The sequence below is a fragment of the Plecotus auritus genome (assembly GCF_963455305.1).
Source record: "Plecotus auritus genome assembly, chromosome: 9".
Lineage (NCBI taxonomy): Eukaryota > Metazoa > Chordata > Mammalia > Chiroptera > Vespertilionidae > Plecotus > Plecotus auritus.
In genome coordinates this window covers 133,277,680-133,300,610 of record NC_137783.1, presented here as the reverse complement: position 1 = coordinate 133,300,610, position 22,931 = coordinate 133,277,680, and the positions used below count along the sequence as shown (strand labels likewise).

The following is a 22,931-nucleotide window of genomic DNA, read 5'->3' as shown; positions in this document are numbered from 1 at the left end:
TGAGTATCAACTTAATGCCAAGCCCTGGCAGCACGAGAGACAGGATTCCAGGCCTCATGGAGCTTACATTCTACCGAATGGCCCAGATTTGGAAACATAGATATTATTTTATTCATGTATTATAATGTAATATCAATAAACCATTTTTAATATGTTTGCTTATGTTTCCAGACTTGGTGGCCACTCTATAGAGTTGAACTTCTCTGGGTGCTGCCAGCTTATTATGAGTCATCCTCCAAGCATGGAGAACATTGGTTTGATTTCTTTCTTTTAAGCCTGCTCAGATGTTTGTTATATTTAAAAAGGTTTTCAACTCCAATTACAAAATTATGTCTTTTCAGTGTTCTGGACCATCAATGGAGCCTACGATTCAAAATGCAGATATTGTCTTCGCAGAAAATCTTAGTCGACATTTTTATGGTATCCAAAGGTATATTTGTCATAGATATATTAAATTTGTGGTGGAAATACACATAGATATTGTGTCTTTTCTGCAGTTTCTTAACTTTATCTTTAAAAACTCTCTTGTAAATACAAAAGAGTGACAAGCTAGATAAAATTTTGTCTCAAATATTTTCTCTCAGTTTTGAAAAATTTTTAATAGTTTCTGTGGCATGCATTGTCTCTTAGGTCATTATGCCCCTTGCATCATTGTCCAAAGTAGATAGCAGGCATTTTTATTATGCACATTCAAGCCTACCTTGCTCTTTTTTGGGGGTGGGGTTTGGCTAGAATGTTTTGAGGCAAGAGTTAGGAACTTATGAACTACTTTGCATATCCAAATCATTGATTTGGTTTTTAATGTTTAAAATAATCCTATTTCTATTGATGACTGTCTTATTCTCAATGGCCTATGATGAGCACTTGATGACTTTTAGACTACAGCCCTGAATATAGCCACGAGTGAGGAATCTTATCTATTATGACTCTCCTGATTAAGTTGAAAAACTCCTTGGCAAATATTGTTTGCCACCAAATCATTTTAAATCCTATTTTAAATGGTGTTTCCAATTCTTTGATGCTGTTTGTTCTAGTTAACTCTGTATTATTCCTTCTGAATGCATGTCAAGTATTAGTAATTTAATGTATTTTCTATAGGGTACCTCTCTGATTCCCTAGAATTTTGGGTCCATTAGTTTTTCATAATTCTGCAGAAATAAATTTATATCAGCATTCATGTACATTAACTACAAATTTGACTCACTTGAGCTGTTATTTAGCTATGACCCAAGTAGGTTTAGGCATTCCTCTTTCATTATTCACCTTCTCAATATTCTGTTTCACATTACTGAAAAATCTTCAAAATGGTGTGAAACTGTTCTTTGCATTTACTGATCTTACCATGAGATTCTATAGATAGAATCTATCTCTATGTCCAGCCATATGGTCTAGCATGGTTCCTAGGTAATTGTTCTTCAGATCTTTTACTCATAACAACTTCAAGATATGGGGTTATAAAATAAAACTTATGTAATGGGTTGTGTTCTAGCTTTTTCTTTTTAATTTATGTCAAAATAATATAGTCTATAGATTAATTGGAAATCAAGCCTCACTATAGCAGGAAGACAAGATTCTGCTTCCCATGCTAAAGACCTGATTTTACTCTCATAGTTCTTGAGCATCCTTAACAAGGAGCTGAAATTGTTGGCTAAATAGTTTTTGAATGAATAGTTCAATATTGTCCTTTTTTTTATTATAGATACTCTTTGCATTCAGATGGGTAATACAAATAACTACATTCAGGAAATTAATGCATATTCTTGGAAGGTTTCATTTGTATTCTATTCATTCAGGGGCCCATTAGATTGAAAAATAGCTTAAAATCTGGCATTTTATGAGACATACTAAAGTAACTTTTACAACCATAGTAGTCAGTTGGTAGCTTATAATTTAAAAATATTACTATCCTGAGTATTCTTTTCTTTCACCTGTAGCACAGATTTCAGATACTCTTGCTTGCTGTCTGTTTCTAAAGCTAGAATAGCCATCCATTTTTTGGCAAAAATGAAAGTCTGCATATTTGGCATCTAAAGCATATGGATCTCTTTTGGGTCAAATGCACAGGACACTTATACTCAAAACACTGACTTATTCTTTCAATAAATCCTATATAATAAAAGGGTAATATGCAAATGGACCCTAACAGCAGAACAACCGGTCACTATGACATGTGCTGACCACCAGGGGGGCAGACATTCAATGCGGGAGCTGCCCTCGGTAGTCAGTGCGTTCCCACAGGGGGAGCTCCACTCAGCCACAAGCTGGGCTGATGGCTGATGGCTGATGGCTGCTAGCGCAGCGGCAATGGCGGGAGCCTCTCCCACCTCCTCAGCAGCGCTAAGGATGTCTGACCGTTGGACATCCCCCGAGGGCTCCCGGGCTGCCAGAGGGATGTCTGACTGCCAGCTTAGGCCCGATCCCCTGGGAGCAGGCCTAAGGCGGCAGGTGGACATCCCCTGAGGGGTCCTGGACTGCGAGAGGGCACAGGCCGACTGAAGGACACCCCCACACACACCCACCGAGTGCACAAATTTTCATGCACCAGACCTCTAGTAGTTAATGAACACCTAATTCACAAAACGTGCTGTGTGTTAGAGAGAATGTTAAGATGAATAAGGTATTGACCCTTCTTTGCAAAAGTTTATAATGACATCAAATTATTTCTGGAACTAGATATAGATAATAAGTAAATATAGTAAATCCTTTCAAATATGTGTGTTAGTCAACAGAATTTATTCATTTTAGCAGAAAAAGCATTTTGTTCTTGTTGAAGCATCAGTCATACATTTTTGTCTCCTTCCTTTCTAGTTTTTGAAGATCTTTCTTATTTTTCTAATACATGTAGATTGTTGCCTCTTTCATGAATCATGCCAATTTATTTTTTGTAGTATATGTTTGGGCAACTTTTAGCATGCTATTTGGTTGTGTCTTCTGATATTTTTCCTTACATATGTATTTTTTTACTATACTGTAAATTACCTAGGTTATATAATTCCTTGATACTTCGAGCTCTAGGGAAACAAATGATGTTTTTTTCTTTTTATGTTCTCTAGAGTCCATCAATACTCCTGGCTGGACAGTAAAATTTACTTAGTTAATTTGGTGCTATTTACATGAAATTGTTTTCCCATACTTTCGTTGCTAAAAATTCAGACACTAAAGTAACACAATAGATACAGTGAAAGAAGATAATTCTTATAGAATTATCAGAAATTTTAGAATCTTCTTATAATGTTTCCATCACCCTCATCTTTGGATTCTAACACATAAAAGTCAGTCACAGAGGTTCTCAAAGTTGGTAAATGTCTGGAAGGACCAGTACAGTGAGAGGATAAAGGGTGTGGCTTTAAGTTGCTTTATAAAAGTATTATAGCAATGCTATGCATGCGTTTAATAAATAACACTGACATTTCTTTGGCTTTTTCCCTCAGAGGTGACATTGTGATTGCAAAAAGTCCAAGTGATCCAAAATCGAATATTTGTAAAAGAGTAATTGGTTTGGAAGGAGACAAAATGCTCACCAGTAGTTCATCAAGTTTCTTTAAAAGCCATAGTTATGTAAGTAACAATTTCAGTTATGTTATTAAAATTAATTGAAAACATAAAAGAAAATGACATCTCTTTTGAATATAACTTAAAGTGCTGCATTCAGTGGAATTTAAGTATGTTTGTATCAAGAATCATTTGGCCATTATTTTATATGTTTTAGTTCCTCTTAAAACCTTATATCAATATCTCAGTAATAGTTCTTGCAGGCAAGATTCATCAGTAGATATCAAAATATTGGGTAAAAGTTTGAGGGAAAATAGTATATTTGCATACTGTCAAAGTATCTCTCCCAAGATATTTATTACAAAGGGAAAAATAGTAACTTCGTAGAGGAGACCCTGGCAGTCACCACCTTTACTGAGTGATCAAGGTTAACTTCACCAATTACAAGACAGATCAACATAGTGTAGCCCCTGAATTGAAGAACTGAGAAGGGCCCATCACTTTAGTGGTATTCTTGTAAAAGGGTATAACCTCAGGCTAATCATGAGAAAACAGCAGACAAACTCTAATTGAGGGTAATTCTGCAACATTACTGACAAATGCTCTTCCAAAATGTTAAGGTCATGAAAAACGAGGAAAGACAGGAATTGTGATAGATTGGAGAAGACAAAGGAGATGTGACAACTCAATGTGGTCTGGGTTCCTGGCTCAGAAAATTTTTCAACTAACTTATTAAAGGAAAAGCTGGTAAAAATCAAATAAAGTCTGTAGTTTAGCTTTTTAAAACCCTATTTAAGTTTTTAGAATATAAATTACATGTACTTTTTGTGTAGTCAATTTACCAGTTAGAGAGAGAGAGCAAGAGCTGTAGAATAGAAGAGTGAGGAGCAGGTGTAATGTGTTACCTCCTTTCACCAGTCACATGGCTGATATGACAGCTTATGGCAGAGGAGGGTGGCCTTACTCAGCATATAATTTTCCTACCTTAATAATTATAACTTAATTTCTACTTTCATTTAAAATTTCTATGTCACTCTCAAGTTATTATAACTGTTACATCTATTAACTAACTTTACCTCTATCTTCATCCCCAATGTAAGCATGATATTAAGAGTTAAATTGTCTTCATTATTGTAAATTTATTTTAAACTATAATGGCCTCTGTCGGCTCTATGAGTAAGTTTGATCAATTGACTATTACATAATCAGTTCATTTATTTACTATCCACAATAGACTATGGTTCAGCTGTTCAAATATTTTTGATGTTTATTACTATAATGTTAAACACATTAGTGATTGTTAGCTGATGGTGATAATAATGTTGAAGATAGTATGGTATAAGGTAACCTATTTTTCTTTGGACCTCATAAGGGACACTGTACACTCTATCCTTTTATTAAAAAAATGTCAGATTTTTACATAATGGTTTCACCTTCATATGACTGTTTTTATTTCATGAGGCATTGTAATCACTTCTGAATTGCTTTAGCAAGATAAATTTGAAACCAGAAATAGTTTTCAGTCAGAACAATAAAACATATTAATGTTACTATCCAGAATCTGTGTACTTAAATACCACACCATTGTTGTTGTTTTGTTTTTTTTTAAAATATATTTTATTGATTTTTTACAGAGAGGAAGGGAGAGGGATAGAGAGCCAGAAACATTGATGAGAGAGAAACATCAATCAGCTGCCTCCTGCACACTCCCCACTAGGGATGTGCCCGCAACCAAGGCACATGCCCCCGACTGGAATCGAACCCGGGACCATTAAGTCCGCAGGCCGACACTCTATCCACCGAGCCAAACTGGTTAGGGCCATTGTTCAAAAGGATTTAGATAAAATTCTCTGCTAATCAGAAAAGACAACCAGAGGACTATAAGATGTAGATTTTTTTGAATATTCTATTTAAAGAAAACATTCATCAAATTTTTATGTTTGATGAATGGATTAGTTAGAGGACACTGGTATATAGTTCCTGGTGTATTCCATTCACTTTGGCTTGTACGTTTATAAATGTACAAACATAAGTGTAATAATATTGGCCAACACTTATGTATTTAATCTGTACCATACACTGTTGAAACTCTTTTACAAGGGTTAATTTATTTAATCATCACAACAGCAACCCAGTGAGATAGGAGTGGTAGTAATTGACAGATGGAAAAACTAAAAACAGGGTGGTTAAATAAATTGCCCAGTTCGTGAGACAAATAGTTGGAATTCAAACACAAGTAGCTTGGCTCCACCCAGAATCTAGATGCCTTGACATGCTACACCTTCTCCTCCCAAAATATCCTCTATTTGTTTATTTCTACTCCCACCTCACCAAATTGTACTTTCCTTAAAATGTATTGTCTTTATTATTTTTAAAAAGAAAAGTAACTGTTTTTGGTCAGGGGCAGTATTGATTCTGAAAGAGAAGCCAGTGAATTGTGAAGGTTTTCTCACCCCCACCAGTTTTTCTAGGCTGAATTTTTCAAGCCATAAGAATTGTGTAGCTATTACAGAACCACTTTAGCAAATGTGTTCCATTAATCAAGGTGATTTATAACAAAAAATCATCCAAGTTTGGAGCACTCTGAAGAGATATCCAAACTGTGTGCAGGGTCTGCCTCTCTAGAGTGTTCCCTTTTCCAGCTATCTCAAAAGCACACTGGTGCTGCATTGTATGAAGTGGGTTTTTTCCCCTACCTATGCATCCTCTTAGAAAAATTATTGTTTATTAGATGAAGACATTACTTCAGATCTTGATTGAACTACATGGTAAAGATGATGAATATTAAAAGTGTTTTGAATTTCAGGCAAAAAAATCATTTATTCTCTAAGTATATGCCTCAGAGAGCAAAACACCAAAATTGTCATTTGGAACCTAGAATATAGTTTAGCATATGAAAGAATAGCATTGTTCCCAAGTTGGCATAAAATAATATAAACAGATCATTGGTTAAGTGAAGTGGAACCATTTTATTCATTTCAGAGTTCTAAAAGTCCATGTGGCAAGCAACACTTATGAACTATGATTTATTTTTTACATTAAGCATTTGGAAACTAAGCAGTCCCTATCAAGGTTCTGTTGCAGTGGGTTTTGCAATATTAGCTAAGATATAAGCTTAATTTGTGACTCTCAAAAGAAACAAATTGTACTTAGCTTAAACATCTTAAATAACTTACCTTCCTATACTATAGCAATTTCTGTTTACTGCTAGAAACTTCTAGTTTGCCAAAAATAATTAGTTGCAAGGAGAAACATTAAGCAAATCAGAAATACTGTATATAAAATGAATTGGCATACTCCTATTGATTTGCATGTTAGGCAAAATAAAAGCCTATTTAATGTAGGGAATTTGGGCCAGGACTTAGGAAATGTAGTAAAATTTTGTTATAAAAGCTAATGAAGAGACGAAGAAAAATACTTTATCTTTCTGAGGTTATCCAGTGGTTATTCTAGTCTTCATAGAAGATTTGAAAGATAAGCTACTTCCATGGTAGGGCTATCTGACCACCTTCCAGAATCACAAGTAAAAGTTGTAGAAAATATTGGCATGTCCCTGTTACTTTGTACCAAGACAGCAGAGTGCTGACTAATGTGTCTTCCCCCAAGCGACTTCTATTTGGAGTGAATGATACTTTCCAGCCCTTTTTACTAAGCAGACTAAAAATTCAATTGGCTTTGAACTGACCTATCAGTTTAGAATAGTGTGAACTAAATCGTTTAAAGGAATAGTAAAATTGACCTACCTTGCTCTTGTTTTAAGGGAAGGTTTGGTTCTCAGAAATGCTATGGTGGTTTTGTTATGATGAAGGCTAAGTTGCCCTTGCAAAATGCAGCACCTACTAATTACATTGTGAGCTAATAAGAGTTGTCTACATTTCAGTAGAAATGCGTGTGCCTTTTGGACATTATTAACTTCTATAGAGGTATTTTGTTATTTTGATCTTTTATTGGTTGGCAAATTAACAATGGGTAAAGTTGTTCCTTGTAGTTGGTAAATTGCTCCATTGAGTGTCAACTTTGAGTGGTTGTTCACTGTAAAATGAATAATCGATTTTTAAATCTTCCAAAATTAAAATTTCATTGAATTTCAGTTTCTCAACCATAGCAGCCACTCTGTATTGAAAATGGAAACACTAATAGAAATATGATTATGCAACCATAGCAGCCACTCTGTATTGAAAATGGAAACACTAATAGAAATATGATTATGCAACCATAGCAGCCACTCTGTATTGAAAATGGAAACACTAATAGAAATATGATTATGAAGATTTCACTATGTTCCTATAGTTAGATCATAACAATCTTTTGCTATTATTAAAGAAAACATGTTTGTAGCTATTAGAGTGTATATTTTTACTTTTATTATCAACCTATCAAAATTTCAGACTATTTAAAGCTTTTTGGTTCTTGATACCATATATTCCAGTGTTATTCACAGGTGAAATATTATTTACCAAATGTTAGTCTGTTACCACAGAATGATAGTACATGAGTAAGGAATATAGTATTTCTTATATTTTTTGTATTATAGAGTATGCTCATAACATCATTATTGTTATTGGCGGAAATGTAAGAAATAGAGATAGTTTGACATTTCACAAAAAAAAAACTGATTAAATGTTCCCAGGATGCACAGGTAGTAGTGTTCTGAAAAGGAACACTTGGAAATGGGACAATATGCCAGTAATAAAGCTGCTTTATAATGTATTTGAAAACTGATTAACAAAGTGAAAAACAAGCTCACTAATTTGACAGCATTAGAAAATGGTCACTGGGGTGGATAAATGGTGATGGAAGGAGACTTGACTTGGGGTGGTGAATATACAATACAATGTACAGATGAGGTATTATAGAATTGTACACCTGAAACTTATATAATTGAATTAAGCAATGTCACCCCAATAAATTCAGTTTAAAAAAATAAAATGGTCACTTTATGTAGTTAATACTAACAGCCCCTTAATGTGCACTGTGTATTTACTAGTAGGTTATAGTTCAAATCCTTGAATATCCCAATGCTGTTTTTCTGTTTGTTTAAATGTCATTTACTTCAGCTAAAAGTCACAACCATATGGCCTTCTATTACCACTTATATTATAAACAGAAAAAGTACTTCTATGTAGGGAGAGAAGTCATGAAATTGAAAGCTTGTTTATTATAAGCTGCTGATACACTAAATCCTTATGTCACTTAAATAGAAGAACTACCTAATAATGTCACTTATTATAACAAGGATAGCTAAACAAGGGACTTGCTTTTTGCAGACTATAGTGATAAAAACCTGTGCTACACATCCATTTCTCAGCAACGGCTCCCAGGTTAATCAATCATGGCATACTGCTAATGTCTTGATTGCAGCTGATGTGGAGGAAATATGTTTACTCTTTTGCTAAAGTGAAGTTCACTGAAGAGATTACGTGACTTTTTCATCCTATAGTTAACAGGATTCTGAAGATAAATTTGACTTCTTGTTTACAATTCTGAGGTGTTTTTCTTCTCTTCTGAGGCCCCCACAACTTAAGCATTTTCTGATGAATGTTCTCTGAACGTTTTCAGAATAATTTGATCTTCAACAATATGTAGTTTATAGAATTTTATTTTATAAAATTTTATTTTATCTTACATGTTTGAGTATATATACATATGTGTATATATATATATGAAGATCAATGTTTCTACTGAGAGATTAGCACGTCTTCCTGAAACTAATGTGTTTTGCTCATCTAAAAATATTTTAACTACTCACAGTTGGTTTGAGTTTCCAGCTCAAAGTTGGAAAACCCTTCCATTGGAGTGAATATAGGGAGGCAGTTGTGCAATTCTGTAAAATGCAAATATTATATGTACTTTTATCTGCAAGTTATAAGAGACCTCTATACTTTAAGGTTTCCTAAAAGTAATTGGGAAAAATTGAGACAGAAATTGTAACACTGATGTTCAATGTTAGCATGTTAAGCAGACTCTAACTCTGATAACTGGGAGTAAAGAGAATATATTCCAAAGGTCATGTGGCTTCCTAATGATATAGTGGTCTGCTGGACAGTTACTGTTGAGTAGGTGTAATGTGTTCAGATGTCTTTTGAAATAAGCAACTAAATGAAGTTCTGTGTTACTACTTTGGGTAATTAAAATTCTATAGGTTTCTGTGACCCATTTAATCTTAGTCCATAAAAGCATTCTCATGCTACTAAACTATTCTCTACCTAAAATAAGAATGGAAAAGAGAAATAACAGATATAAAAGCAGGCATGCATGGGAAAACTCATTATTTATATGCTTAGCATGATTCTACTCTATGCACTGTAAAACCTAGTATTTCATTAAGTTAGGTCTTCTTTTAGAAATGAGAACCAGATTATACATCACTTTATATTACAATGGAAGTACAGAGATAGTCTTGAAATAAGGCTACAAAAGATGCTTCTTTTAAATACTAATCCAAAAACAGCCGATATGACATTGTTTTGTAAATAGAACAAGAAAAGAAATCAGAAAGCAAAATAATCCATTGTCTTAGGGAAAAAATTCTGTAGGAATGGGGCATTAGATTCAGATGGCTAGTATGGAAGGACATAATTACTGGCTTCATCTCCAGCCCCATTCCCCTTCCTCTAACATTGTGACTAGTTGGTAGACAGTTCTGAATAAGTGAATGCTCCATAAGGGAGAGCCAGTGCATTTAGTATTTGATAAACATTGCTTGATGAAGATTCCTATTAAAAGAATAAAAATGTTAATCTTTAGTACTAACATTTCGATGATTTGGTCTTAAAACTGAATTTCATCAAATCATTTAATATAAATAAAATGGCAGCTATTCACAATTAAGTACATTTTAAATTATATTGGATTCAATTCAGTCTTGGCTCCTACCAGACCTATGTAATTGAATACAGTGTAAATAACAAAATATAACTGAAATAAATTACAAAGCACAGTTCACTTTGCAAATTTCTGAGTAGACTGCATAGAAAAATCAGGAACAAAGAAAAAAAGCTCAGAAGACATCATTTATACCAGCAGCTGGGGCAACTACACTGAGTGGCCAGATTAATATGATCTCTGAACACATAATCTGGCCATTCAGAGTGTGTGTGTGTGTGTGTGTGTGTGTGTGTGTATTAGAGGCTGGTGCATGAATTCATGCATGGGTGGGGTCCAGCCAGCCTGGCCAGGCGGAGGGGACATGGCCGGTTAGCCAGTCTGCCTGCTGGTCAAACTCCTGGTCGAGGGGACAGTTTGCATATTAGCCTTTTATTATATAGGAGGATATACACTGAGTGGCCAGATTATTATGAGTTCAGAGATCATAATAATCTGGCCACTCAGTGTATAATAACAATAGCTAGTATTTATGAGTGCTTACTGGGTGCCAAGAGCCTTATGTGTTATTCCGTTTGGTTTTCAGAATATTTCTGTAAGGCATTTATTATTGCCAGTTGTATAGATGAAGTTTAAATAACCTGTCTAAGGTGCTTAACTAGTAGTAGCAGAGCTACATTTTGAACTCAGAACTATGACTGAGGACTATATTTGTAACCATTATGCTAAAGAACTCATCAGATATTCTGATTCAGACTGGATGGTATTGAATACTTAGGGAGAAAATGGAGGAGATCAGTTTATAATAGCTGTGAGAATGAGCAAGTCAAGTATTAGACTAAGTTTCAAACCTACTCAGCAGGGAGAATAATGAAATAAAACTTGTTAATAAAAAGCATCCCCCATTATAACTCCCAGTACTGTAGCCTACTGTAACTTTTGTGTAAATTCTTCTTTTGCAATAATTGGCTAGGAACCTAAGGTGGCATTTTTAAGTAGGGAAGGACAGTAATAGTCTCCAGGAAAGATGAAAATAGTATAGTAATAAATCACAATTTAAATGGAGAAAAAGAGTAGGACTGCATAGAAATAGTGTCCATTGATCCCACTTCTAGGAATATATCCCAAGAATTCAGAAACACCCATCAGAAAGAATATATGCACCTCTATGTTCATAACAGCACAATTTACAATAGCTAAGATTTGGAAACAGCCTAAGTACCCATCAGCAGATGAATGGATTAAAAAACTTTGGTACATCTATACAATGGAATACTATGCAGCTGTAAAAAAAGAAAGAATTCTTACCATTTGCAATGGCATGGATGGACCTAGAGAGCATTATGCTAAGCGAAATAAGCCAGTCAGAGAAAGATAATTATCACACGATCTCACTCATAAGTGGAATCTAATGACCAACATAAACTGATGAACAAAAATAGACCTAGAGACACAGAAACATAGAATAGACTGTCAAACCTCAGAGGAAAGGCAGGGGAGGGTTGGAGGGTGGGGGGAGAAATCAACCAATGAATTCATGTGTATATGCATAACCCAAGGACATAGACAGTGGGTGGTGAAGGCTTGGGGGGCATGGGAGAAGAGGGAAATGGGGGGGGGGGAAAGGGCCATATGTAATACTTTAAACAATAAAGATTTCTAAAAAAAAAAAAAAAAAAAAAAGTATCCATTGAAATAATCAGTGTTCCATACCTGCTTCTTATAAATGTTAATCCCTTTGTCATGAACCTAGCATTTGGGAGCACCTCCATCGGGCTCCAGATATACTCAGGTAGACAAATGTGATCAAGAAGTTGTGGCAAAGAGAATGTGAATGAAAATAGACTAGTAAAAACTGACACTCCCATTTAAAAAAATGAAAAATACTGTTTTCTCAGCGTTTTGTTCTTAAAAGCTCTTCTACTTAAATTGCTTCTTAGTGAGGATTTAATGTTTTACTTTTTGACATATATGTCTTTGTTCATAGCTTTGTTGCTATTATAGGAATGGCAAACTCCAACAGTTATTAACTGGTGGTATTTCTGATTGCTGTTACATAAGTGAAAAAATACTGGATTTTTTAAAATCCTTTTATAGAACTGTGTAATTAATAAATTATTTAATTTTCCAAATATTCTCTCCAGTAGTTTGTCTGCTTAGCACCAAACCATGGCCATGGCTAACTTTGGGGTATATGTCATGATTAAGCAGAATATGCATTAGCCACATAGCAGTAGGGGTAATTTGACATGCTCCTGCTTACCTGAAATATGGTAACATAAAAAACAATTACTTGGGTATTAATTATTAGACTAAAATGACATATGAATGTACATTCATTATATGGACTTCTTTTCCTGGGCAAAGAAACTATCCTATTTTTCTTTGCACACAAGAAAGAATGTTTTCTAATTGTTTTTATAAAATGTGTATGCCTCTCCTTTTCCAGTATAATTGAGGATAAAGAAAAAATAATAATGTCAAAGATTCCAAAAACTTTGCCCCCTCCTTGCCTTTATTTTTCTTTAATAACTGTTAAAGTTATTTTGTTTCTTTAATAAAAAATATTGTTTTCTTTCCACTCAGTTATTTAAGAACCATTAAAGTGGCATAAGCAATAGTAGGGCCAGTCCCCACCCTTACCTTAGCTGGTTGTAAATTCTAAAACATTTGGCAAAGAGTTAATTAAAAATCAAATCTGTTATTAGGCTTTTCTGCTTTTTGGAAGGTCAGAAATACAAATATCTTACTCTGCAGTCAGAACTTTTACTTAATTAGTTTTTGCTTAATCAAATAAATTAGTTTGACTATAGTTTAGTAAATGTGTTATTTGATATTGTGGACTCTTTCATCAGATTTCACTTGAATCAGGAAAGGTAACACCTGTGGGTTGGTTCACTAAAGCCTCTTTTGTTAAAGGAACACCCGCAGGCCATGAAGCAATTACATTTGTTGCCTGTACTAAAAGAGGCACTTAACTGGACCTCAGTAAGTATAGCTGAGAACTAGAGGCTTGATTCTTTTGTCCAGCCCTGAGATTAGGCTTTCTCAGAGCTCAGGAAGAAAACCTCTGGCATAGTAAGGAAAAACAAGAATAATCTAAGTGTTCTTTTCTTGCTTTAAAATTTAGCCCTAAAGTTAGCTGTGTCTAAGACCTTGGAAAATTCAGATTTGAACTAAAGTAAAATGTTGTATGTGGCATTCATTGTAAAACTATATCTATACCTAGTATATTTATATTCTTAGGCTCATGTATTCATTCAAGTTACCTTGGCAGATTTACAAAAGTATAAAAAGGAAAAGCACCTAATTACTAAAAGTTTTGGTTATGAGAAGTAATGAAAACATGTAATTGGGGATTTCCATTTTTGGCCATTTGTAAAACATGTATTACAAATGCATTTATTGAAGTCCTGTTCTACTTTAGTTGGAAAGTTATAAAAGCTTCTTAAAATTTCTATTTAAAATACATTTTCATCTACTCTTATCTGTTAGTATTTTGTTATATTATTGCTGCAGAATTTATCTTCCCTTATCTGGCTTGAATTTTCATTTTAGTGATAGCAACTTGGTCATTCCAACAGAGGATTGCTGCTGGAGAGTAATTTTTTTAAGTTTATGTTGAACAGATATTAATGGCAAATGCATCCTATCAGAGGCCTTGTTTTTTAAAAGAAATATTTTCTGTTCTAAATATATTTATGATTGTCATCAAGTAAAAATTTAGGCTTATGTTACTTACCAGTTAATACACAGGACATATAGAAACTAGGGTCTTTTCATTTTAGTAGAGGGTCACCATCATTAATTTTACAACTCATGGTTTTATAATAGGTCCTTAGGTCTTTATGGTCATTATTGAAGTATAATGCATTGAAGATATGGCCTGTACAAGGCAGAACAGGGATCTTAATTAGAATTCTGACAAGCCCACTCCAATAAAATGATGAGATTATTTGTAATTGATGTCACAATCAATTACCATTTAGTTCATCATGAGCATTCTAATAAGTCTGGCCTTGCTATTGGCCCCAGGATGTTGCTGAATGAGTGGCTACCCTGTTTATGCTGTTACTGAGAGAGGAGGGCACATTTTCAGTCAGCATCCTAATGACCTCTTTTGAAGTCTATTAAATTAATGACCCTGTCACACTGTTTTGATCTCTTATAATCTCAGTGTGGGGTTTGTATAACAAATTAATTTTGGGAAACCATGTGGCAAAAAAGATAGGCATTTAAAAAGTTGAAACCTGCCCAGCCAGTGTAGCTCAGTGGTTGAGTTGTCGACTTATGAACCAGGTGGTCACAGTTCAAATCCCAGTCAGGGCATATGCCTGGGTTGTGGGCTCAATTGCGTGTGTGCTGGAGGCAGCTGATCAATGATTCTCTCTCATCATTGATGTTTCTCTCTTTCCCTTCCTTTCTGAAATCAATAAAAATATATTTAAAAAATAAAGTTGAAACCTTATTACTAATCCTATCTAATAAAAGAGTAATATGCAAATTGACCATACCTCCGCTACAACCACAAGCACGCCCACCAGCCAATCAGGAGTGACTATGCAAATTAACCCCAACCAAGATGGCTGTGGCCACAGAGAGAGCAGGAGGGAGGCTTGGGTTTCCCTGGCGATGGAGGAAGCCAAGCTTTCCGCACACCCTGGCTGGCCAAGGCCTCCACTCAATGCTACAAAGTTTCAATTATAGAAGATAAATAAATCCCAACAAAAATGGTGGCAGCCACGGAGCTGGAGGCTAGGGTTGACCCCGGCGATGGAGGAAGCCAAGCTTTCTGCAGCCCTGGCCTGCCTTGGCCTCTGCTTAAGGCTACAAAGTTTCAATTATAGAAGATAAATAAATCCCAACAGAAATGGCTGCAGCCATGGAGTGAGCAGAGGCTTGGCTCTGCTCCAGGCTACAAAGTTTCAATTGTAGAAGATAAATAAATCCCAGATACCAGGGCCTGGGCTTGGGTCGCCGGGGGGCATGGCCAGCCTGCAAACAACCACAGGCCCCTTGCCCAGGCCACCTCACACCCCAAAGGAACCCCGCCCCTGATCCGGGACACGTTTCAGGGCAAACCAGCTGGCCCCCACCCTTGCACCAGGCCTCTATCCTATCTAATAAAAGAGTAATATGCAGATTGACCCTCACTCCAACACACAAGAAGGCTGCCCCCATGTGGTCAAAGATCCTGCCCCCATGTGGACACAAGATGGCCTCCACAAGATGGCCAGCAGGGGAGGGCAGTCGGGAGGGACCAGGCCTACAAGGGAGGGCAGTTGGGGGCAATCAAGCCTGCAGAGGAGGGCAGTTAGGGGTGACCAGGCTGGCAGAGGAGGGAAGGTGGGGGCAACTGGGTTTGCAGGGAAGGGCAGTTGGGGGGGACCCAGGCCTGCAGGGGAGAGCAGTTGGGGGGGGACCAGGCCTTCAGGGGAGGGCAGTTAGGGGCAATCAGGCTGGCAGGGGAGCAGTTAGGCATCAATCAGGCTGGCAGGGGAGTGGTTAGGGGGTGATCAGGCTGGCAGGCAGAAGTGGTTAGGGGCAATCAGGCAGGCAGGTGAGCGGTTAGGAGCCAGCAGTCCTAGATTGTGAGAGGGATGTCTGACTGCCCGTTTAGGCCCAATCCCGAGGGGTCCCAGATTGGAGAGGGTGCAGGCTGGGCTGAGGGACATCCCCTGTCCCCCGTGCATGAATTTCATGCACCGGGCCTCTAGTATTTAATAAAAGTTATTTTATTGTGCAAAAATGAAATCATAGGGTTTGTATTTTATAAAAAGATGACGTTAGGACATTTTTCCCTACCTGCACAAAACACTTTTTATTGACAGTACCCAAATTTGTTTTTTTGTTTTTTAAAGGGGCTGCTTTCTTCTCTAATTCCAGGTGCCAATGGGCCATGTTTGGTTAGAAGGTGATAATCTACAGAATTCTACAGATTCCAGGTACTATGGACCTATTCCATATGGACTAATAAGAGGACGAATCTTCTTTAAGGTACCGTTTTCTACTTAAAATGTAGGCCTTCTTCTCTGAGCTGGAGAGGAAAAAAACATTTTCTTTCAAAATGAACTCTGAACTCTTCAGGCTGTTAGTGGTCTTACCTGTTACAATAACAGTAATGAAAATGTTAGCCTTCATAGCTATAAAATTTACCCCTTCCCCCCATTGAGGCAGATAATCGAGAATATTTTTGTTAGAATAATAAAACAAACTACCTTTGTTTGTAGCATAAGAAGCCTTTAATTGGAACATTCAAAAATTTCTCTCTTTACTTTTACAACCATGTTAATATCCTGGGAATATACAGCATGTCCCCAAAAATTGTATACACACTTTAACAGCTGATAGCTCAGTTTTGAAAATGAAATGCATTTTAATAAACACTGCCTTTATAATTATTCAAAGTGTGTATATACATTTTGGGGGGATACTCTATATTAATATGCACTTGCAGAAGAGCAGTCTAGAGTTAAAATATCTGCAGTGCAGGGATATCCTAGTTAAGTACAGTGAGAAATGGACTTATCATGGTTGTAGTAAATTTATGATTCTTAGGAAAGATGATTGTTTTCACTGGCTCCTCTTTTTTCTCACAATCAGTAAGGTGAAAAACATACAGGAATACTTTTGGGTAATTTACATTTTAAGCATACTTTTGGGATTCTTTACATTTAAGCATATATTCAAGTATTTAGGTTTACAGTTAACTTTGAGGGTAGTAAAAGAAAATACACATGCTCACACACTTACACATATATACAACTGACGCTTAAACAACTCGGGGTTAGGGGTACTGACCTACATATAACTTTTAACTCCCCCAAAACTTATATATAGTATCTGGAATTTGTTCCAGGAAAACCCCCACAGATAACAAAATCTGTGGATGCTCAAGTCCCTTATGTAAAATCACATAGAACAGTGGTTGGCAAACTCATTAGTCAACGGAGCCAAATATCAACAGTACGACGATTGAAATTTCTTTTGAGAGCCAAATTTTTTAAACTTAAACTTCTTCTAACACCACTGCTTCAAAATAGACTAGTCCAGGCCATGGTATTTTGTGGAAGAGCCACACTCAAGGGGCCAAAGAGCCACATGTGGCTCGCGAGCTGCGGTTTGTGGACCACTGACATAGAACAATGCATACAGTTGGCCTTCTGCTTCCACAGATTCCCAACCATGGATGGAAAATAATGTTTTTAATCTGTTGTTAGCTGAATCCATGGATATGAAACCCAGGCACATGGAGGGCTAACTGTATATTTATTGAAAAAAAAAATCTGTGTATAATTGGACCCGTGCAGTTCAAACCCATGTTAGAGTTTAAATACATAGATACATATCAATTTACTTCCTAAAGTCTTATTTTGATGTAGGAAATTTGTTCTTGAATGAAGAATACAGAAAAAGTATTTAGTTATATGGCATAGAGAAAAAGGATGAATGAAATAAAAAGGAATATGGTGATATAACATCACTTTCATTAATTGTCTTCAATTTTGATTTTACAGATTTGGCCTCTGAGTGATTTTGGATTTCTACGTGATAGCCCTAATGGCCACAGATTTTCTGATGATTAGCCAACATTTATTCTTTTGATTTGATTATTGCCTCCTGTTCAAGTGAAGTTATTATTGCTACTGAAACCATGTACTTACTAATAAACTATTTGGTATTCAGTTTGTTATTTTTAATTTTTATATGTAAAGAATAAGTAACACGCAATCTGCAAGCTACATTATTCAAAAATTATGGGTAAGCGTAATCCAAAATAAATCATCTAACGTTTATGACATATGTAAAAATATTTTTAGGGGGGAAACCTGGATGACAACCTCATTTTTGAATTTTTAGTTTTCTAGGTACAATAAAAAACTCCTCATGAATATGCTTCATACGTTAGCTACAGTTATTTTTTATTTTATTGTATTTTTTGTTAGCTATATTTACAAAGTCAGAGTAGAAACTAGTCTTATAAGTCCAAACCAACAATAAATGCAAAGATTCAACCTAATAAAAAGCTGCTAAGTCACAAACTTGGTTCACTCATTTGAAAATAGTTTCAGCCCAGTCAGTGTAGTTTGGTGGTTGAGCGTCGTCGACCTATGATCCAAAAGGTTATGGTTCGATTCCCGGTCAGGGCACATGCCCAGGTTGCTGGCTCAATCCCTGGTGGGAGGTGTGCAGTAACAGCTGATCAATGATTCTCTCTCATCATTGATGTTTCTGTCTTTCTCTCTCTCTCCCTTCTTCTCTGAAATAAAAAATGTATTTAAAAGTATATATGTATATGTTTAAAGTTTCAGTGATCCCATAAAGGATTCCTTTTCAAATAAAATTCAAATTGTTTCTGACTTACACTGTACATAGAATGTTAAATATATAGAAAAATAAAATCTTTACAGTTTACTATAATCAATAATGATACATTATAAAAGCCCATTTCATCATACTAGCAGTGCAATGGTTCCTTATTCCTAAATATAGGCATTAATACTTTATCTTAGCACTCTGAAACAAAAAGGAAAGTAATGCACTTGTTTCAATTTTTTTTTCCTAAAGCTACCATTTCCTAAATTATATTTAAAGTTGAAGATGGCAGTGATCAAGAACCTTACTCCCTTTAATACAACCACTTGAAGGCTTTGGAAATACGGTGGCAGGACTGAAGTCATCTTCTCCAAAGCTATTCTTCCTTCTACAGTCCCAACTTTGTCTTCCTTATTAACTTTGAAATAACCTCATGAATATCCATAGTCAGCCTTCAAGATGGGAGGCTCACATATTATTCACACAGATTGTAATTTAACTCTAATGACCTGAGATTTGGAAATAGTTGTACAATAGACCTATAACTTTGGCAGCTAGACATGTCATATTACCTCAGAAACTTAGTAATTGTAAAGGAATATGATGGTATTGTGACCCATTAAAAGAGGAGACATGCTTATTTGAAGAAACAAATCAATAATAAAGTTCTGAAATGGGAATTTTCTATTAATAACTTATAATTCAAGTCTTTTTTTGGCAATCTATAAATTATCCTATATAATAAAAGCCTAAAATGCAAATCAACCGAACAGTGGAACGACCCGTTGCTATGATGCACACTGACCACCAGGGGCAGACGCTCAACGCAGGAGCTGCCCCCAGCTTGCAGGCCCCAGGCCAGCCAAGGCTGGTGCTAGTGGGGGTCCCCCCAATTGCCTCACTGGTCACCCCACAGAGGGAGGCGACTGGAGGTGGTGGGGGGCGGGGCTGGTGAGTGGGTGGCTCCAGGCCAGCCAAGACAGGTGCCAGCAGGCACCCCCCCTCGCCCCGATCGCCCTGCCAGTCGCTCCAAAGATCGGTCCTGATCGCTGGCCAGGCCTAGGGACCTACTCAGGCATGAATTTTGTGCACCAGGTCTCTAGTAAACATATAAAGAGCTAAATTTATTTTCTATTAATGTGGGTTAGACTTTGCTTGACAAGCTTACATTTTCTTTGCAAATAATAGAGCTGACAAAGTTTCCTTTTTTTATCAGCTTTAGACAGTTGCTTGAATGTATAAAGTTGGAATGGACTTTCCTCAACATGTCTGAATATACAGTTAAGGGGTTCCATTTAGTGAACAATTTCAGCTACAATGGAGGAGTTCTATAATTAGTGAACATGTATCACAAGAAATCAGGGTAACTTCTTCAGCTTCATCCTTGGAAACCCTGTATTTTCCACCACAACGGCAACTCAGAGAGTAAGAGTGATCATCTGCAGAGAAAACAAAAAAAAATGCTTCAACTGCTTATAAGTAACTACACTGACACCACACACACACACACACACACACATGCACGCACGCACGCACGCACGCACGCAATGCGGTTTATTCCACAGAAACTGCAAAACAAACAAAATAAGCTCAGTAATAGTAAAATGTATTAAATGAGAACCTGAAAATATTTCTTATATAGGCAGGGGCAGTGTTTCTAAAAAAATATCCACCAAAGAATCTCTGTGAAGGAGATGGACTGAAGCTATAAATCAGTAGTCCAAAGATCTTGGGGTGACAGCAGAAGCTCAGAAGCAACCCAGAAAATTTATTTGAAGTCTGTTTTCTTAAGAGTCATACTAATTTCACATTCTTCTCAACAATGTGTTTGTCCAAAATATGACTGTATAGGAAAAACAACAACTCTACCTGTCTTGTTAAAGAACTTGCTTTTGCCTGGAGTATATCCTTTTAGAAAAAACTGCTAATTTGACTGTTTATCAAATTCAATATCTGAATATATCTGTTCTGGTATCACACTATTTTAAGAGTCCTGACTCAAATATATAAACACACACTATAGTGTGTTCTTTCTGCGTGTGTACCTGTTTGTTTGGTGTTTACAAATGATTTGTGAACCAAAGGGCAATCATTGAAGTGAGATGCCCAAAGGAAACAACATGGTGTGATGTGTAGCCTACGGAAATTTTATCAAGTCTGTAATTTTCCTGAGAAGCTGGAATGCTTATGTCCTCTAACTAAAAGAATTCCCAATTTACTGGGCATTCAATTTAACTGTCACTGATAAGTGATTGTCAAAGAAAAACAATTACTTATCACATTATTTTACTACTGTCATAATTTGTTACATAGATAAATGAACTAAGATATGATTTCTTACATCCAGTATCTTCATTCAGTTCTCAAATTTCATTTTTTAACAGTTTGATATCAACATATGCCACTAAAAGAAGAGAAAGAGAGAAGGAAAAAAAATTAACTGCCTTTGTTCTCTAATGAAGTCTGGCCTTGGAAAAACTAGTAATTAAATGAACCAACTTTATGTGTTTCTTTTATCATTAAGGAAAACATGGATTCATTCACCAGTCCTGCTTTTTATTTTTTACCACAATGCCTTTTCCCCCCACAAGGAAATATAATTTAATCTGGAATTGAAAATTGCTAACATCCTCCCTGTCTGAGCCAACACACATAGGTAGTGGGGCATGCTTTCATAGTGAATTGTTTATGAAATTGTGTAAAATGTACATATTCTAGCCATTAGTTTTCTTAAGCTACATTTCCCCCTTGGTTTTTTTACCACCTCAGTGAACAGTGAGAAACAATTTGAGGTGACGTGCTTGATAAATGATGCAGAGGCCACCATGGGCTACTGTGGAGTTTTGTCATAGATGATTCCAAATGTTAATGCTCACTAAACACTCAAATCTTGTCAACTTTCTTCTAATATGTTCTTCTATCACTTAACAAAGTGATAACTTCACCGAAATCATCATTTTAAATATAATGAATAAAGACAAAATGACCAAGTTATATATGAAATTAACTGTGAGGGGAAAAGGTTAAAACTTTAGTCCCTCAAGAGTTCTTCAGGTATGCCTTTTAAGCATAATAAAATGCACCAGTTCAAACTGTTCTTGGGTCAAGAAGCTGATAATCTGGCCATGTCTATCATGTACCATTTCATCCGCTCCTCTGTACTAAACGTTGAGTGTCCAAATTTTTAACATTTTCACTTGTATCAGAAAGTTCATATATTTGTGGACTAACAGATACTTGAACACCCAGCCTATATTCTTACTTTAAAAAAATGTTAAATTAATTATATTTTTAAATGTTATTGAAGAAGGAAAAACTACAAAACCTAGTTTTCACCATTTTCACATTATCAGGAACTGTAAACAAAATATACTAGTCACATCGACTACAGCAAGAAGAGATTTGTCTAATAAGAGATTAAAACATACACACACACACACACACACACTGACTGATAAAGTAGCAATACTATGTTTTCAAAAGATTTATTTAGCTGGGCAGGTCTCCCTGATAAGTGACATGTTCTATTCTGTCCGGCTCACGATCTAGAAGTGAAAGCCTATGTCACTATTGTATTCTATTTTCACAGCAACAGCTCTCCCAGTTTACGCTGATGAAACTATGTGAACCCCTGGGAGCTCCAGTTACATAAAACCTTGTTTTCTAATCATTCGCTGCAAATAAGAATTTCTACTCCAGGACCTCATTTGGCACTATAGGAGCAGAGTGGCCCATAGACAAAAACATGATCCTCTGAATCAATACAGCTTGTGACCCAACTTCTGAGAGCACTACGTGAAGAATTTGCCATTAAAAAATAGTTCATTAAACTTGTTTTCAGTAAGGATGGGCTGTTTATCTTCTACCTATTCACACTTAGTAAATTTTCTAAGTCCCTAAGGGATTTGTACGCCAGGCTGAATAATAAAATTATAGGGTTAAAAGTATATATAAATTCAGGGAAATGGTAAGATTGTCTTCATTTGACCAGAGAAACATGTAAGTGTGGTATTCAAGGCCTTCATTTAGAAAAGAAACCTAACAACGTCTCCCTGAGCAACTCATAGAACTATCCAGAGTGGAGAAATTAAGTTAGATTTAGGTGTTAAAATTCTAGTAACAGGAAAGTGAAAAAGACATGACTTCATGGTGAGTAACAGACAGTGACAGATTTTTATTTTCTGCCTAAGACAATAAAAAAGTATAAAATCAAGCTCCAAGTAGAAAAATATAACATTGAAAGGCCTGCCCTGACAATTTATGATAAACAAAAATTCTAATGGGAATGCACCTCGAAT

General features: G+C 35.9%; 2 protein-coding genes across 12 annotated transcripts in view; one reads left to right on the top strand and one right to left on the bottom strand.

The window, feature by feature from the left end:
- Window positions 1-18,003, top strand: part of IMMP1L (inner mitochondrial membrane peptidase subunit 1) — a 43,555-nt gene extending 25,552 nt beyond the window's left edge. For all 10 annotated transcript variants that reach the window (XM_080687430.1, XM_080687435.1, XM_080687428.1 and 7 more), the window contains 4 exons: window positions 342-430; window positions 3,432-3,558; window positions 16,204-16,314; window positions 17,835-18,003. In XM_080687430.1, coding sequence (XP_080543556.1) covers window positions 342-430; window positions 3,432-3,558; window positions 16,204-16,314; window positions 17,835-17,903 — 396 coding nt within the window. In that variant the 3' untranslated portion in view covers window positions 17,904-18,003. The remainder of the gene's footprint in view (window positions 1-341; window positions 431-3,431; window positions 3,559-16,203; window positions 16,315-17,834) is intronic.
- A 1,733-nt stretch (window positions 18,004-19,736) lies between these two features.
- Window positions 19,737-22,931, bottom strand: part of DNAJC24 (DnaJ heat shock protein family (Hsp40) member C24) — a 41,988-nt gene continuing 38,793 nt past the window's right edge. For both annotated transcript variants that reach the window (XM_080687439.1, XM_080687440.1), the window contains exon 5: window positions 19,737-20,072. In XM_080687439.1, the coding sequence (XP_080543565.1) occupies window positions 19,942-20,072 (131 nt within the window). In that variant the 3' untranslated portion in view covers window positions 19,737-19,941. The remainder of the gene's footprint in view (window positions 20,073-22,931) is intronic.